Genomic DNA, 17,361 nt, shown 5'->3' on the forward strand with positions numbered 1-17,361 from the left:
TGAATTTTACCAAAACCCGCCCGGTAATAAGAGTAGAATTATCACCCAACTTTACCTTATTATATTTGAGTTATCCAGAATTGCCATTTTATTTTTGGGTTCAAAATATTGCCAATTTGTATACACTAAAACCATTACCCAAAATAGAATACCAGAGCTAGATTTTAATAATAACACTACTAACTTATATGCATTAAAATATATATATATATATACTACCATCAATAGCCCAAAGGTCAAATTTCCAACAATTAATCCATTATAAATAAGCAAGATCTTCTCTTGTTTCATCACAAACATAACAAACCACAAAAGCCATTTAGCCATGGCATCTCTTCATATTCCATGCACCACCACCGCCACCACCCCTTCCTCCGCCACCCGCCCCTCCTCCCGCCACCACTTCGCCAAGCCATCCCATCTCATCACACACGCAAAGCGAAACAACCGCCTCCAAATTTCTTGCTCCGATAGCCAAAAACAGAAAGATTCATCCCAAAATGCTGACACTCCCCAAGGGAACGTCGACCGGAGGAACGTCCTTTTGGGATTCGGCGGCCTCTGCGGAGCGGCCAACCTGATCTCAACTCACACCGCTTCGGCCAATCCCGTGCAGGCACCGCAGATTGACAAATGCGGTGTCGCAACGAACTTGAACACCGGCAAACAACTCGATATCAACTGTTGCCCGCCGATGGGGAAAAACATCATCGATTTCAAGCCCCCTCCTCTCGTCCAAATGAGAACAAGGCCATCGGCTCATAGAGTCTCCGCAGAGTACATGTTCAAGTACAACACCGCGATCGACCGCATGAAGCGTCTCCCGAAGGACGACCCTCGTAGTTTCATGCAGCAAGCCAATATTCATTGCGCTTACTGCAACGGCGCTTACGATCAACCGGGGCAGGGCACTCTGGATTTACAAGTCCACAATTCATGGCTATTCTTTCCGTTCCATCGATGGTACCTATATTTCTACGAAAGAATCCTCGGGAAATTGATCGGAGACCCGACATTTGCCTTGCCGTTCTGGAACTGGGACAATCCCAAGGGCATGACAATCCCTCCCATGTTCGTCGATCCGAAAGCCGCGATCTACGACGCTAAGCGCAATCCGGCCAATATGCCGCCGGCGGTGGTGGATCTCGGCCTTACCGGAAACAAGGACCCTCTTCAGGTCGTGTCGAACAATCTCACCGTGATGTACTCGGAGATGGTTCGTGCTAACTCGGATATCTACGACTTCATGGGGAAGCCTTACCGCGAGGGAACCCTAGTCAACCCTGGCCCCGGGGCGTCGGAGCGTGGGTCCCACGTTGCCATCCACGTGTTCGTGGGGGACCCTCGCGAGCCGAGTGGAGAGGACTTGGGAAACTTCTACTCGGCCGGGCGGGACCCGCTCTTCTACTGCCACCACGCGAACGTCGACAGGATGTGGACATTGTGGCAGTACTTCCTCCCGAACAACAAATTGATTGACAAAAAGATCACCGATCCCGATTACCTCAACGCCTCGTTCCTATTCTACGACGAGAACGCCCAGCTCGTCCGCGTGACCGTTAAGGACTGTTTGGACAACACAAAATTGGGGTACGATTTCGAGAGAGTCGATCTCCCGTGGCTCGACTACAGGCCGCCCCCACAGACGGCACAAGCCAAGGTCATGAGAACCGTCTCGACCACTCGGAAGGCCGACGCGGTCTTCCCTCTGAAACTCGACGGGATCGCTAGGGTTTTGATTCAGAAGACGAAGAAAGGAAAAGCGGACGAGTTGCTCGTGATAGAGGATATAACGGTGGACACGAGCAAGTTCCTCAAATTCGATGTGTTCGTGAACGACGAGGACGATAACGTAGGGGAGCTAGACAAGGCGGCGTACGCCGGGACGTACGCGCAGGTCCCGCACAAGACGAACGAGAAAACGGCGACGACTACTATTAGGTTGAAGCTGACGGAATTGTACGACGACATGGACGTGACCGAAGACGACACCGTGTTGGTGACACTGGTGCCTAGGCATGAGGGTGAGGGTGTCACCATTGGTGGGATCAAGATAATCGAGAACCCCACGCCTGCCAAAACATCATAGGGTTTATTTGAATGTTATATAACTTGGCACTTATCTTTCATATTTATTTATATTTGTTCTATCTTTAATTTGCATTTTGTTGTTTGGTAATTCCGGCGGTGGGATCAGGAAGTTGTTTGTTTTCAATTTAGCTTGTTGATCGACGACTGGTTTTAATTTGTCTTGTGGTTTAATTTGCAATAAAATAAAGTTTCCCTGATTTTTTTTTTTATTATTATTATTTTTTAGCATGATATCTTTGAATTAGGGAATTGTTATTTGCAGTTTGAAATTGCTATTTGCGGTTTATAACAAAAAACACTTTATTTTTCTAAAACCCCAAAACTTCCCAAAAAAATCCAAAAATACCCCCAAAACGCGTAAAAGCCCAACTTGGGCGCCTATTCATGCAGTGCACGCCCAAGTTGGGCGTGCAAGCTGCATTTGGGCACTCGAGTTGGGCGTCCAGTGCAAATTTTTTTTTTTTAAAGGCGATCTTGGGCGTTCGAACATTTTTTTGCGAAAAAAAAAGCTCTACAAATCGATTTGTAGGGCTTTTTAACATGAAATTGGTTCCGTAATCGATCTACCCAATGCATATTACACATAAAAGAGTCGAAATTACATCAACAAATCGAAGCCCAACCCTTCTTCAAGCTTGATTTTGAATATTTGATTTTTTTGCTATTTGCAGTTTGGGGGATATTTTGATTTTTTTGAAAGTTTTAGGGGATTTTGTGAAATACCGCAAATAGCAATTTTGTAACCGTAAACATCATTTCATTTGAATTATGACTGGTATTAGTCAGCAAATTAAAAAAAAAAAAAAAAAAAAAACTTAATTAATTTATATGATTACGAGTTCCGAGGCTGAATCTTAACGGAACTGTACCGCTAAAATGGAAATATGTAATCGCCCATATTGACTTTTATCATCTATTCACCTAAAAATAGAAATTTATAATCTTACGTCGGAAAATTAACTTGGTCTAGGTTAAGTTTAATCATGTAACTTATTTCCCTCTCTAATTAATTATTTAATAAGGTCATTTTAGTCCAAAAGTGTTCGTTGTCCTAAAATCAAAATAAATTTAACGATATTCTTAATTCTTGTGCAAACCTATAAAACGACTATATAAAACGACTATTAAAAGGAAATGGAGAAAGTATCAGAATTTAATTCTTCGTGCAGTTATAACTTCTAAAATTATTGCAGATATGGTCTATTTGTTCCCGATTCGGGGTTGTGAGGGTGAAGTGAGATGAAAGGGCAAATAAAATTGGGGGCAGGGTACCAATAGTTAGGTTTCTTTGATGCTACGGGTGATTATTAGCCGGTGTATTTCACCAGGTGTAACATCTCAAAGACCCCAATAGTTACGAATACTTATTAAATTAATAATTACCACAAAACAAAAATGATTATTACTTATTAGTTATTATAAATATAAAAAGACGTGCTATTTTCACCTTCAAAATATCTTATTTCACCACCAAATTAATTTATATTTTTTTTTACCCATTTTTCTTCTTTTACCCATATCATGTATAAGTTTATAAATTGTCCACAAACAAACTAATTATAATATTCACAAAAGGACTCCACTAGAATCTTTTCCACAAAATCTTACCATCTCCACCTTAAGTGAATGATACCTTCGTCATAGACAAGTACCCGATGGTTAAAAAGAGCCGGAATACATGTTATTGGAGAAATAAATTAAGAGCGTTGTGTAGAAATAATTTTGTTTAAAAAGAAAAAAACTAGAGATTTTTATATTTTTATTTTCGGTGGATTAAAATTTTAAAGAATGGATTACATTTCATTCAGTGCAATATGCCCAGAAACTGATTCAGATCGCAAGATTATTAGACTCTTGTATTACCCTTTTAGGTTAATTTTGGGAAAGATCAACCGTCGGCTAACCATATAAAATTTTAAAGTTCACAATTATACTGCGCAAATTTTGATGAAATGCTATATTGCATTAACACAAGTTACATAATCTCTGATATGGAAGTTTAAATATATTGTAATAAATATTTCATTGCAAAAAACAAAAAAAAAAAAAAAAAAAAAAAAAAAAAGAAAAAAATAGAACAAAAGGGATTAAGCAAATATAAGGAAGAATGGTATGTATATTAGAAATTTGAAGAATATTTATGATATTTTATATAAATTTAATGGTAAATTGAGATAATTGAGTAGTGGAAATAGGACCACTCAAACCAAAAAAAAAGGAGGAGAAAAGTAAAGTAATAAAAAAAAAGTATATTAGTAAAGTCATCGGTGTTACATTAGAAATTCAAATTTTAAAATTTTGTAGAATTACCTTTTACCCCTTAAGTGCATGGGAATTACATTTGAAGTTTTAAACTTGAATATTTAAAATGGGTGGTGGTAGAGTTCGAATTCAGACTTTTTTAGTTTGTGTGACTCTGATAGACTGATACCATGTGAATGACTATTTCAATCAAAAACTGAAGCTTATATATTGTGAAATGTCTCAATTTAATATTAATATCTCCAATAAAGCCACTATCAAGCTTGTTGGAAACCAAGTGCCTCTACCATTTAAAACTAGCTTATTCAATACTTAACCTATTATTAATTTCAAATACTTTCAAATCTTTATAAATTCTTCCAAATGTAGTATTTTTAAAAGCAAAGTTTTATTTGAAGTGTGGTAAATAAGAAATAGGAATAGTAAATACAAGAATGAGAGTACATATTATAGCATAGAGGAGTGTGTGTAATGTGCATGCCTTCCATATACTCCATTAATTTCATTTATTATCAACAACGCAATTTCTACTTTTTACTTTTTATATTAGTTGAGTTCTTCTAAAAGAACAACACAAAACCGCAGAATTGATGGTTTCTTGAACTAGCCCCTAATCGTCAATTTCCCGGGCTGGTCTTCGTTCAATATATTACGATTTCGGAACCGATGATTCCACAAAACAACTCAAAACCGCAGAATTGATGGTTCATGAACCAGCCCGTAATCGTCAGTTTCCCGAGCCGGTTTTTGTTCAATATATTACCGTTTCGGAACCGACGATCCACACTGTGAACAGTGGCGGAACTTATAAGGGCAGGGGGCTCTTGACCCCCAAGATTAAACCTTTTTTTAAGGTATTTTGGTATTGTATTTTTTGAATATTACTTTTGACCCCGTAAAGTTTTTGTAAATATGTGTTTTAGCCCTTAATTTTTTTTTCTTCTACATAATCTTATATATATATATATATATATATATATATATATATATATATATATATATATATATATATATATATATATATATATATAAAATAAAATGGTTAAAACTTGTATTATTTTAAATAAAATTTATGAATACTTACTTATTTTTTATTTTTTTTGTTATCAGTGACTCTAAAAAATAATATGAAAAAAATAATATGAGACGATGTCATGAATCCCTAAAATATTAAGTGCAATGCATTATTAGAATAATTTGAATTGATTTAGATTATTTTGTCATGCTTAAAATATGATAAGACTATAATATATATACTATTTTTAATTTAAAATATATCAATATAAACTTATTTTTTGCAATGTCTTGTAAACCTAAAAAAAAAAAATCGGAGCGCGGCCCCCAAACCCCGAAATTTTAATTCGCCCCCTTATATTTTGATCCTGGTTCCAGCCGTGAACCAACAATTTAAAAAACGTGGCCATTTGAAGAAATGAAAAATAAAAAGAGAATACAAGAAAAGAAAAAACATTGAATTAGTGTCAATAATTTATACCTACCTCGGCTTTAATGCAACAACACCTATTTGAGAAAAATGGTCCCACTCTCTTAACATCAATCCGCTATAAATCACCAAGCACTCCCCAACGTTAAGAAGTAAGAACCATTCACTAAAGCAAAACCAACTATGGCCTCTCTTCCTCTTTCATGCGCCACCACCGCCACCTCCGCCACTCCCCTCCGCCACTCCGCCCCTCCTCCTCTCTTCACCAAACCCTCACTCTTCATCACCCGCCATGCAAATCGCAGCCACCACCACCGCGGCCTCCACGTCATCTCCGCCCAAAAACAAAGCGACAACCCCGAAAGCACTCCCCAAGGAAAACTCGACCGGCGCAACGTACTTCTCGGTATGGGCGGCCTCTACGGAGCCGCCGCAAGTCTCGTCTCGACACCGCCGGAGGCCTCCGCCAACCCGGTCCAGGCGCCACAGATCGACAAATGCGGCACCGCCACCGACCTAAACACCGGCAAGAAGCTGGATCTCAACTGCTGCCCGCCGGTGACCGAGGAGATCATCGACTACAAGATCCCGCCGGCCTTGCGCACGAAGCTACGGCCGTCGGCCCACAGGGTCTCGGCCGAGTACATGTTCAAGTACAACCTCGCCGTGGACCGCATGAAACGCCTCCCGGCCGACGATCCACGTAGCTTCACCCAGCAAGCGATGATCCACTGTGCTTACTGCAACGGCGCTTACAACCAACCGGGGCAGGGCTCGCTGGATTTACAAATCCACAACTCGTGGCTCTTCTTTCCGTTCCATCGATGGTATCTATATTTCTACGAAAGAATCCTCGGGAAACTCATTGGAGACCCGACATTTGCTCTGCCGTTCTGGAACTGGGACAACCCTAAAGGCATGACCATCCCGCCCATGTTTCTCGACGAAAAATCCGCAATCTACAACTCGAAGCGGAACCAGGACAACCTGAAAGCCGTCGTGGATCTCGGCATGACCGGAAACAAGGACCCTCTTCAGGTGGTCTCCAATAATCTGACCGTAATGTACTCGGAGATGATCCGTGGGAATGCTGACGTGTACGACTTCATGGGACAGCCGTACAGAGAGGGGACAGCTGTGAACCCTGGCCCCGGCTCGTCTGAGCGCGGGTCCCACACGGCCATCCACGTGTTCGTGGGGGACCCGCGGGAGCCGAGCGGGGAGGATCTAGGCAACTTCTACTCGGCGGGGCGGGACTCGCTCTTCTACTCCCACCATTGCAACGTGGACCGCATGTGGACGCTGTGGCAGTACTTCCTGCCGAGCAACAAAGTGCCCGACAAAAAGATCACCGACCCGGATTTCCTCAACGCGTCCTTCTTGTTCTACGACGAGAACAAGCAGCTCGTTAGGGTTTCAGTGAAGGACTCGTTGGACAATCTTAAAATGGGGTACGAGTACGAGAGGGTGGATCTGCCGTGGCTGGACTACCGGCCGCCGCCGCAGGCGGCGGCGGCCAGGATCACGAGGACCAGCGCCTCCGCCGCCCCCAAGGCGGATACGCTGTTCCCTCTGAAGCTCGACAGGGTCGTCAGGTTCGAGGTTCAGAAATCGAAGAAGGGGAAAGCAGACGAGCTCTTGGTTCTCGAGAACATTACGGTCGACACGACAAAGTTTCTGAAGTTCGACGTTTTCGTGAACGACGAGGACGATGGCGCGACGGAGCTGGACAAGGCGGCGTACGCCGGGACGTACGCGCAGGTGCCGCACAAGACGGCGAATAAAACTGCGACCACTTCGATCAGGCTGAAGCTGACGGAGCTGTACGATGACATGGATGTCGGAGACGACGACACGATCGTCGTTACGTTGGTGCCGAGGCATCAGGGGGACGGTGTTACTATTGGTGGTATCAAGATCATCGAGAATCCAACTCCACCATCCGGTTAATTTTATGAAATCATCGATTTCTCCTTTTGGTAAATTTGCATGAATAAGATGTTTCCCTGGCTGTTAATTCAGGTGAAGCGGCGTCGTTTCTGTATTTTATTTTTAATTTTATTGGATTGCAATGTGATGTGCTATGTTTGTTGTACTTTTTCTGGATTTGGAAATAAAAATTGGTTGTGATTTATGATTGTTTATCTACTTTGTTGGGATTAGACAATAACTGAAAAAAGGCAAATCAATAATTCTATGTCCGATCCTTCCACATATTACTAAATACAACTCCTAATTTAATAGTCAAATTCTTTTTGATAAATACTTAAATACCCCTCTCGTTTCTAAATAGGTGGCCTTTTTTTTTACCTTGACACAAGTCTTAAAAATTTCAATAAATATGTTTTGACTTTAGGAAAATAGATATTGATTGATCACCCTTATTTACTAAGTGTTGGAGGGTAAGGGTATAATTAAAAAGTATGTAACTAATGTAGTATTGGAATTCTAAAGTAACATTTGATGTGGAACAAATTATTTTTTCCAAAGAAACTGATATTGTGAAAGGCGGTGAGTATAATTTAGTTCTATTTAGGGATGTAAATTGGAAAAGAAATTCCAATTTTGGCCGGTTTCGATTCGAAAAGTTCCGATTTTGGAACAACTTTTATTATTCCAACTTCCGAAATTCCGTTTTTTTCCGGTTTCTTGGATTGGAATTGGAATTATATAAAAAAAAGTTGGAATTTTCGATTTCCGATCCGATTTAATTTCCGAAATTAATTTCAAAAAATTCCGATTCTTTTTCGAAAAATACACCTATAAATAATATATATTATATAATACTTATTATATTTTTTTTATTTTTTCTTCTGAAACAGTAATTTGATTACGTTTTGTTTTAGGATTTTGACATATTGAGTTGTTGTTAGAAGTTTTATTCGATATTATGATATGGTTTTTTTTTTTAATTGAATTTTAGTAGTTATTGGTTTTACTTTTTTCGACGTGGATGTTCTTATTTTTTGGGAAATTCCAACTAAGTTTTGAAATTTTAAAACTTATGTGATTTCCGATTTTTTTCCCGAAATTTCCGGGCATTCTGGAATTGGAATGAATTTTTGGAATTGGAATAAGAATAGATTTTGCACTTCGAATTTTTTTTTGATTTTTTTCCAGGAAGGCTAATTCCGATCCGATCCATCCGACATTCACACCTAATCATATTGGAAGGTGTTTGATTAACCCACTGTTCTGATACTTTCATCAATGGTAATATTTTTTTTTTTTTTCAGATTTTGAGAATGTTCAATACACAAAATTGAATTTTTTGATTTTTATATATATTATAATGTATGAGACGTATCAACATGTACGTTTTTTTTCAATTCTAGATAATAGCAGAATTATTTAGGGCTTGGACGGCAAGTTAGATATTGCACCAGGTGATTTACATCGGATGAATTTAAACTGTGAATTTGATTAAATAGTTACCTACTAAGTATACATATATTATATATGGGTGTGTGATTATATATAGATTTACGATTCAAATTCCCCAATATAAATAAGCAAGTGTAACATCTAATTTTTTTACTTGAAACAAAAATGTTTTTACTTTTATGCAAAACCGGTGTGAAATTAAAATGCACTTTCTTTTTTAACTTGAAAATCGAATATACATGTGCTTTTTTAACATGTGCTATTATTTTGAGATTTCTATTTTGTAGTAAACATGTGCTATTATTAAGAATCTGTCCATTTATTTGTCTTTGCCACAACACCTCTCAATTATTCGAATTAATAAAGGCTTCTTTTTCCTTTATTGCGATTCTACACGTGGGTCTTTATTAAGTGGTGCATCGATTCTCTACAACCTTTTTCAACAGTGGTGGTGCTGGACATACCTCGGTTTTATCGGTTTTGATTATTCCACTTTCGATTCACTTTTTTTATTGAACGATAGCTCGTAATTAACTGGCCCGTATAGTTGGGACAGTAATTTTAACCGATCTATACATAAATGGGTCAGTTGATGGTTTTCGATTTCCTCAAAAGTCGCTTGATTGAATAATATCAGTCAACCGACCTTTTTAATAATAAAAATTTATTATAAATATTTAATTGTAATTCTTATTTTCTTAAGGTTAAAATAATAAATAAAAGAAGTCAAAACTTAAAACACAAATTATAAACATTTACGTACTATTTCTATTTTATAATTTCTTATTTCATATTCTTCATTTATATATATATATATATATATATATATATATATATATATATATATATATATATAATATAGATCTTTGCAACATAAACTTTTCCAAAAATTTGAATATCTTATGTAAAAACTTTTAAGACCATCTTATTATTGTAAAAAAATAATAATAAATGGATGACCGATAATACCAACAACTGACCTATTATTTGCTTGATGAAGTCGGTTGTCAACCATTATCCGATCCATAATGGTCGGGCCAGTAATGATTTTCAATATTCAGCATAATTGGATAGTCAGGTTGTAGGTTTAGTTGACCGGTAATTTTCCAACCCAACTCATGTCCAACCCTACTTTACGGGGATGGATTTGCACGTGTAAATGTATTTTATTATTTTTATTTTTCTCTCTTTTTCAAGTTACCGCTTTAATAATATATTGAATCTTTAGAAACTTCAAGTCCAATTTTTCTTTTTTCTTTTTCTTCCCCCCTTTTTTTCCCTTTTTTTTTTTTGCAATTTACAATCATAAAAGTACACAAAGTAAATATTTTCAACTTTTGTAGCATGGTTGAATAGTCCTAGTGCTCATGCCATTCATAAAGTAAGAAAGTTCAAAAGAATTACACTAAAAAGTGAAACGGTCTCATTACCTAAAATGAGATTGGCAAATCTACAATTGTTATGTTTACCCCTTTTTTTGAAATTCTAACAAAATAAAAATTGTGTTTGTTGATTAAGCATTTTAAATTGGACTTTGGGAATTTTTGGTACCAAAAGGATATATGTTTTTGTTTACTTGTTCATAGTATACAGTTTTACTCTTATAAAAAATCTTTTTAATTAAAAACAAACATCCAAAACAAAAGGAAAATTACGAATAGTTGTTGAGAAAAAGCATGTGTATGGTCGGAAATTCCCTTTTTATTTTCATTGATTAAACAGAAGCCAATGCCCCTTTTCGTTTTCTTAATTAAAAATATCAAGTATCGATCTCTTCTTGACGTGTAAGCTTACTACGTACATTCTAAAATCTTAAATATTTGTTAAATTGTGGTTCTGATTGCTAGGTTAACACTTAATTTAGTAGATGTTAAAGTACATGGAGTGTGCATGCAGTTATGCACGTGAGGTGCGCATAAAAGTTGTTATCAGCAGCTCGTGACTTGGAGGAAAAGCAGCTAATCTTATTTGTTGGAAGATATGTAGTACACATGGGATCATGTGCCTTGAGATTAAAGTACATGGAGTATGCACATACAGTTATGCACGTGAGGTGCACATAAATGTTGTTATCAACATGAAGGAAAAGCAGCTAATCTTATTTGTTGGGCGATATGTAGCGCACATGGTATCATGTGCCTTGAGTATGATATATAGTTTCCTTCTTGAGCTGCAACATAAGTTATAGATATTAGAGAGAGAGAGAGAGTGCAGAATACTTGGAATTATTGAGAGAGAGAGAGAGAGAGAGAGAGAGAGAGAGAGAGGTAGCTAAGAGTTGGTTTTGAAATCATAATATTGATTTGTATATCATGTTTACTCAAAAAAAAAATGTATATATTATGCATGTACTACTCTGTAAATTTATGGATCATGTATTTTTCAATATTTTCCTTACCAATATTCTTAAAAAAATAATAACAATCAATAAATATTACCAATGCGGACAAATCTATGCATTATTCTAGAACATATTTCTCTAACATTCGGAAATTTTACGGTGAAGTTGATAAAATTCGAAATCTCTACATAAATACTTTCTACTCTTTTTTTTTTTTTTTTTTTGAATATCATATTAGGTTGGAGCAAACAAAATTATAGAATTATAAAATTATTAAAAATAGTCATGATTGAAAGGGAAAAAAAATATTTGACACAATTACACATTTTTTTTTCCTTTTTTTTTTAATTTAAACTAAAAATGAATTAGTACAGAAGTAAATTCACCTGCTCTTAAGAAGAGTGTAGCCCATTGAGCCAATCATGAATTAAATTATCATCACGTTTCTGATTAAAAACACTTGAATAATTAATTGGGTAAATTACGGCACCCTTTGAGTTAATGTTAAATTACGAACTAACCCATCTTTTTTGAGTAATTACAATCAGTCTCTTTAATTATGAATCTTCTTACACGTCAACTTTTATGTGTAAGAAGATTCATAGTTAATGGGTGATTGTAATCGCCTGAACATACAGAGTGTTTTTCATAATTTGATCTTACCTCATGAGTGACTTAATTTACCCTAATTAATATCTGATACCCTATTTATTAAATTCTAGCCCCCACAAGGTTCGTCTGATTGCACAGAGACCCCTAGATTTATGGACAATTGGAACGCGGAAAATAAAATTGAAATTTTCACGTGCAACACAATATAATAGTATAGATAAGAAATATTGTACTATACTTGAATCTCGATAAATTAATAAACTAACTTAAACAATAATCTATCCCGATTTCGATCGTGTGTAAACATACTAAATTATTAAATTGATGTTTAATATTTTATTAAATTAATAGAATTTTGTTACTCACGAATATATAAATGGGCATATTACAAATAAGCCCATCAATGGGTACTTATTCATAAAGAGATCCAGATAAAAATCTCCTTTACCAATAAGTCCACGCATGCTCCAAATTTTTGTAAAGGACTAAAATAACCCCTCATACTTTAATATGCTCCAATTTCATCTTTAACTTAATTTAACTTCAATTTGACCTCAAATTTCACAAATTATTCAATTTTGACCCAAAACTTTTATTTTCAAAAAAAAAAAAATTCCCGCCGGATTCCGGCGTAGACTTTTCAACTTTTTTTTTTTCTTTCTTCCGGATTTTTTCGCCGGATTCCGGCGTTTACTTTTTTAATTTTTTTTTTAATTCTTCTTTTCTTCTTTTTTTTTCTGTAACTTTTTTTTTTCCGTTTAAACAGCAATATTGCTGTGATTGACAGTAATATTAACTATATTATTGTTAAACACAGTAAAATTAACTAAACTATAGTTTAACACAGTAATATTGCTATATTAATCTCTAGCACATTAATATTAACATAACAAAACTCATTATTATTGTGTAATAAAGTAATATTACTATGTTGACCGTTCAATAAATGTAAACATAATGAAAAAAACCAAAAGAATTAATATTACTGTGAGTGACAGTAATATTACTATAGCAACAATAATATTACCGTCAACCACAGTAATATTACAATAATATACAGTAATATTATTACGTTACTCCGTGAATAACTCAAACAAACAAAAAATCCAAACAAAATAATAATATTGATGTGGTTGACAGCAATATTACTATAACAACAGTAATATTACCGTCAACCACATTAATATTATTGTGTTTACACAGTAATATTACAATAATAGACAGTAATATTATTACGTTACTCCGTGAATAACTCAAACAAAACAAAAACCCCAAAAAAATAATAATATTGATGTTGTTGACAATAATATTATTGTTTTTACAGTTATTTACTGTCAACGTCAGTAATATAATTACGTTGACTTGTCAACAAATCAAACAAAATAAGAATAATAATAATAATAATAATAATAATAATAATAATAATATTACATTAATTTACTATCAACGGCAGCACAATTACATAAATGTAATGTCAACGGCAGTACAATTACGTTAATTAACTATCATTGACAGTATAATTACGTTAATTTACTGTTAGTGACAGCACAATTACGGTCAACGTTTAGCGGCGGACGTGGAAAAACAAAACAAACCAAACAAAAAAAAAATACTTAAAAAAACACTAAAAAAAGTCAACGCCGGAGACCTCCGGAAACCGGCGAAAAAATCAAGAAGAAAAGAAAAAAAAATTGAAAAGTCAACGCCGGAATCCGGCGGCAAAAAAACTTTTTTTTGAAAAAAAAAAGTTTTGGGTCAAAATTGAGATTAAATTAAGTTAATGATGAAATTGGAGCATATTAAATTATGCTCCAAAAAAAGTCAAAATTGAATTTTTGTGGTCAAAATTGGATTTTTGTGAACAAAATTAATAAATTGGGGTTACAATTAAGAATTGGGTATAAATGGTTGAGGGTAATATTGGGATATATACATGAATGTTTCCTTTAGTTATAATAAATATTAAAGGGATGGGCTTATTGGTGAAAGAGATATGTCACATAAACCTAGAATAATAAACATGCTTGGTTGGAGACTTTTGCATAAAATCCCCTATATAAATTAATAGATGTTTACTGTAATTTTAATTACAAAAAATTGGATCCGATGGAGAAATGAAATTAAACGAACACAAAGTTCAACAATTTTTAGGGTAACCGAAGTTAGATATATATTTTCTTCATAGAAAAAGTTAGACATAGATTAGTTAAACAAAAATAGAGTTTCTTCAATACAAACTGTGTGTATGTCAAGGATCATGCAATCCGGTGAATGAACGGAACAAATTAAAGAGCTTCCACTTGGATGTTGTACGAGCACTAGGGTTTTGGCACTCGCCTTTGTCAACTATAACCGGAAGGGGGAAAAAAACAGATTGGGCAGCGGTAACCATCCAAGCAAGTTTGGGTAAAAATGTGCATTTTTTGGTAGTTCAGGGGTCAATTCGTCACGCGGTTGTAAAAGTATCGACAAAAAAAGGGGGTGTAAGGGCTCAATAGAGTCGATGTTGAGGTTGTGGCCCAATGTGTTATGGATATGTAGCCCAATTCTCCTATTTTATCAACCCACCTCCAAGAAAAGCCCAAAAGATATTTGAGAGTCCATTAGTTGGAAGGAATTGGAGACTTAATCCTAGCAGTAGGATTAAGGTCTTGAATCCAGTCCATTGTCTCATCTCTTTAAAATCTCAGCCCCTCTCTCTTTTGTACCCTTTGCCCGTTTTCCAACCCAGACAGTCTATGGACTCCTACTTTGTCTCATTCTGCTCTTTAGTCCTTTTACTCCAGCAACAGTGGGTCAAACCTCCCAGTGGAGGTCCCTTCAACAGTTACCTTTGAATTTTGATTGGAGCTCCTATTTAATGTCGGGAGTAAAGTGGTAGAAAGTATGACTTAGAGAAAGCCATAAATCCCTAATCTTTTGCTTTCTCTTCTGTGAGTTGGACCTGTGGTGAGTGGGTGAGTTCTGAGTGCCTCGTTTTCTGGTCTTACCTCTGAGCCTGGGTGGGTTAGAGTGAGAGATATGTTCTCTCTGGTGCAATCTTGGTGGAGACCTTAGTGAATCTCTAGTGTAAATAATTTAAAAGACTGAGTTGTGATCTATTATATTACTTGCTCTATTTGTTCTTTATTTTAGTATTCTTTATATATCTGTTAACTTCAGATCTCTAGCCAATAACATGTGTTTTTCTGAGGTTTATTGTTGTTAACACCGTGCCTGTCGAAGAGGAGCAACTACATCAAATGATAAGAATGAGAATCGAGATAATCGAATATACGAAGGAAAATAAAAAAGGTAGTATAACTGTTGAGGTGAAAGTATGTAAAATGTAGAACAAGACGATTTTAATAAGAAATTATCGTAGCTGATTAGATGGCCAATTAAATTGATTAAGAGAATTTGTTGCATTATATGGTCTAGTGATTTGGTTTTTCTTAAACAAATAATTTCTTTTGTTTGTTATTAATTTGGAAGCTTATTGCATATATAGTGACCAGTCTGTTAGAAATTTATTTCTAGGAGCAAGTTTCACAACTTCTAATTTTTTTTTTTTTTATTATTATTATTATTAAAAAAATTTGTTGTTGTTGTTTTGATTGGTCTATCGATTTCTATGATTAATGTTCATTTTACTAATGCCTCTAATAGTTTCTTCACCTCTAGAAAATCTTAAACAGTTTTGATTTCTATGTAGCCTAAGAATGACCATAGTCAAAATGAATCAAACTCTGGCTAAGGAATCAAAATAAGGGTAATGATTCTTTATCCCTCTAGTATTGAAATCATAAATAAGCCCTTTAAGAAAAAATCGTTTATTTTCGGAAGTGAAAAATTAGTTCCAATTCTATTTCGGAAAAATTGGAAATCGGAATTTCGTAAATTGGAACGGAAAAAACTTGTTCCAGAATCGGAAAATTTCGGATTGTAATCATCGGAATTCATACATGTCCAATTTTTTGTCACCTAAATATAAATTACATAATAATATTGGTATTTCAAGTGTAATATTTGGAAAAAAATCGAAATTTTTGAATTATGTTCAGAATTTAAATTAGACCGGGAATCGAAATCTCATATATAATCCACTTCGGATCCAAATAATTTCAGAAAAATCAAAAGTAGGAATGTCAGAATTGAAATTAAAAAATATTGTTCCAAGATTGAAAAATTGGAATCGGAATTTGAAAAAATCGAAAATTTCGTACCAATTTCCACCCATTGTACTGTTGTATAGTTTGTTGGTTTCGGCCCAAATAAAGTGATGGCCAGAAAGCCCATTTGCTCCTAAATTTGCCCATCACTATGAGAAGCTTAGTTAGATATTTAAGTGCGTTTAAGTCTGATTAATTATTGATCTCATCCGTTGGATCAAGATAGTTTAATCCTGACCATTTATCTCCTATTATATATTCTCCCTCTTCCTTCGCAAACTCTAACGTTTCCTCCTTTGCGTTTTTTGTTATCCTTCTCCTTCGTATTGCATGAGACTATGTTAAACCAGATGTCAAATATGTCACCGTATGCGACTGACTTTGACTTTTTGTTGTTGCCTTCACCGTACATTTGACTTGAGTCACATTTATACAAGTCATGCAGAGTGGATGCGGTTAAGACACATAAATTTGCCCTAAACTCTCAAATCCTTCTTATGTGGTATATGAGACTATTTTGGTGAGTATGTGAGTTTATGTGCTTAATATTGCTTCTCTCTATGGTATCTGGGTGAATCCAGGGTTCGAGAGGCAGTGTGAGTGGAGATTTGTTCTTCTGAGATACCCTGATTATGTTGGTGGATTCCTTTATAGAATCTCTGGTATAATTAGGATTGAAAGACTAAATTGTATATCATATTGATTTCATGTAATCTTTCTTTTTTATTCATACCGTAGAGCTCTTAATCTCTCTAATAATTTATATTAGTGATGTTACTTGTTATTTGAAATATGCAATCTTGATATGATTTTAAAAATGTTTATTTAAAAATAAAATAGGATCAACTATACAAAACAATCGTTAAATAATTCAAATTAAACATATACAACATATAACGTTGAAAAATACTGATGTGACACACTTATCAAAATCTTGACTACAATACAAATTATATGCTCATGACAAATAAAAGATAAAATTTAACTTGACTTTTATTTTTATTTTCATCATATATTGCATGATAATAATTGATACTTACATATACTCTGAAAAAAAAGAAATCAGAAAATAATGC

The 17,361-nt window shown here is 35.2% G+C and overlaps 2 protein-coding genes across 2 annotated transcripts; both read left to right on the forward strand.

Moving 5' to 3' along the window:
• The first annotated feature begins 325 nt into the window (after positions 1-325).
• LOC105970349 (polyphenol oxidase I, chloroplastic) lies at positions 326-2,278 on the forward strand. Its single transcript, XM_012995158.2, has one exon. The coding sequence runs from the start codon at positions 326-328 to the stop codon at positions 2,087-2,089; it is 1,764 nt and encodes a 587-aa protein (XP_012850612.1). The 3' UTR covers positions 2,090-2,278.
• A 3,580-nt stretch (positions 2,279-5,858) lies between these two features.
• LOC105970401 (polyphenol oxidase I, chloroplastic) lies at positions 5,859-7,941 on the forward strand. The gene has a single exon (XM_012995214.2). It carries the CDS (start codon positions 5,981-5,983, stop codon positions 7,745-7,747), a length of 1,767 nt encoding a protein of 588 aa, XP_012850668.2. The 5' UTR covers positions 5,859-5,980; the 3' UTR covers positions 7,748-7,941.
• Positions 7,942-17,361: the final 9,420 nt, after the last annotated feature.

The sequence above is a fragment of the Erythranthe guttata genome, chromosome 8 (genome assembly GCF_056151865.1).
Source record: "Erythranthe guttata isolate IM_541 chromosome 8, IM_541, whole genome shotgun sequence".
In the NCBI taxonomy this organism is placed as follows: Eukaryota; Viridiplantae; Streptophyta; class Magnoliopsida; order Lamiales; family Phrymaceae; genus Erythranthe; species Erythranthe guttata.

What these genes read in the sequence shown, in the direction of transcription:
- LOC105970349 (XM_012995158.2), top strand. Translation starts at nt 326, where the DNA reads ATGGCATCTCTTCATATTCCATGCACCACCACCGCCACCACCCCTTCC.
- LOC105970401 (XM_012995214.2), top strand. Translation starts at nt 5,981, where the DNA reads ATGGCCTCTCTTCCTCTTTCATGCGCCACCACCGCCACCTCCGCCACT.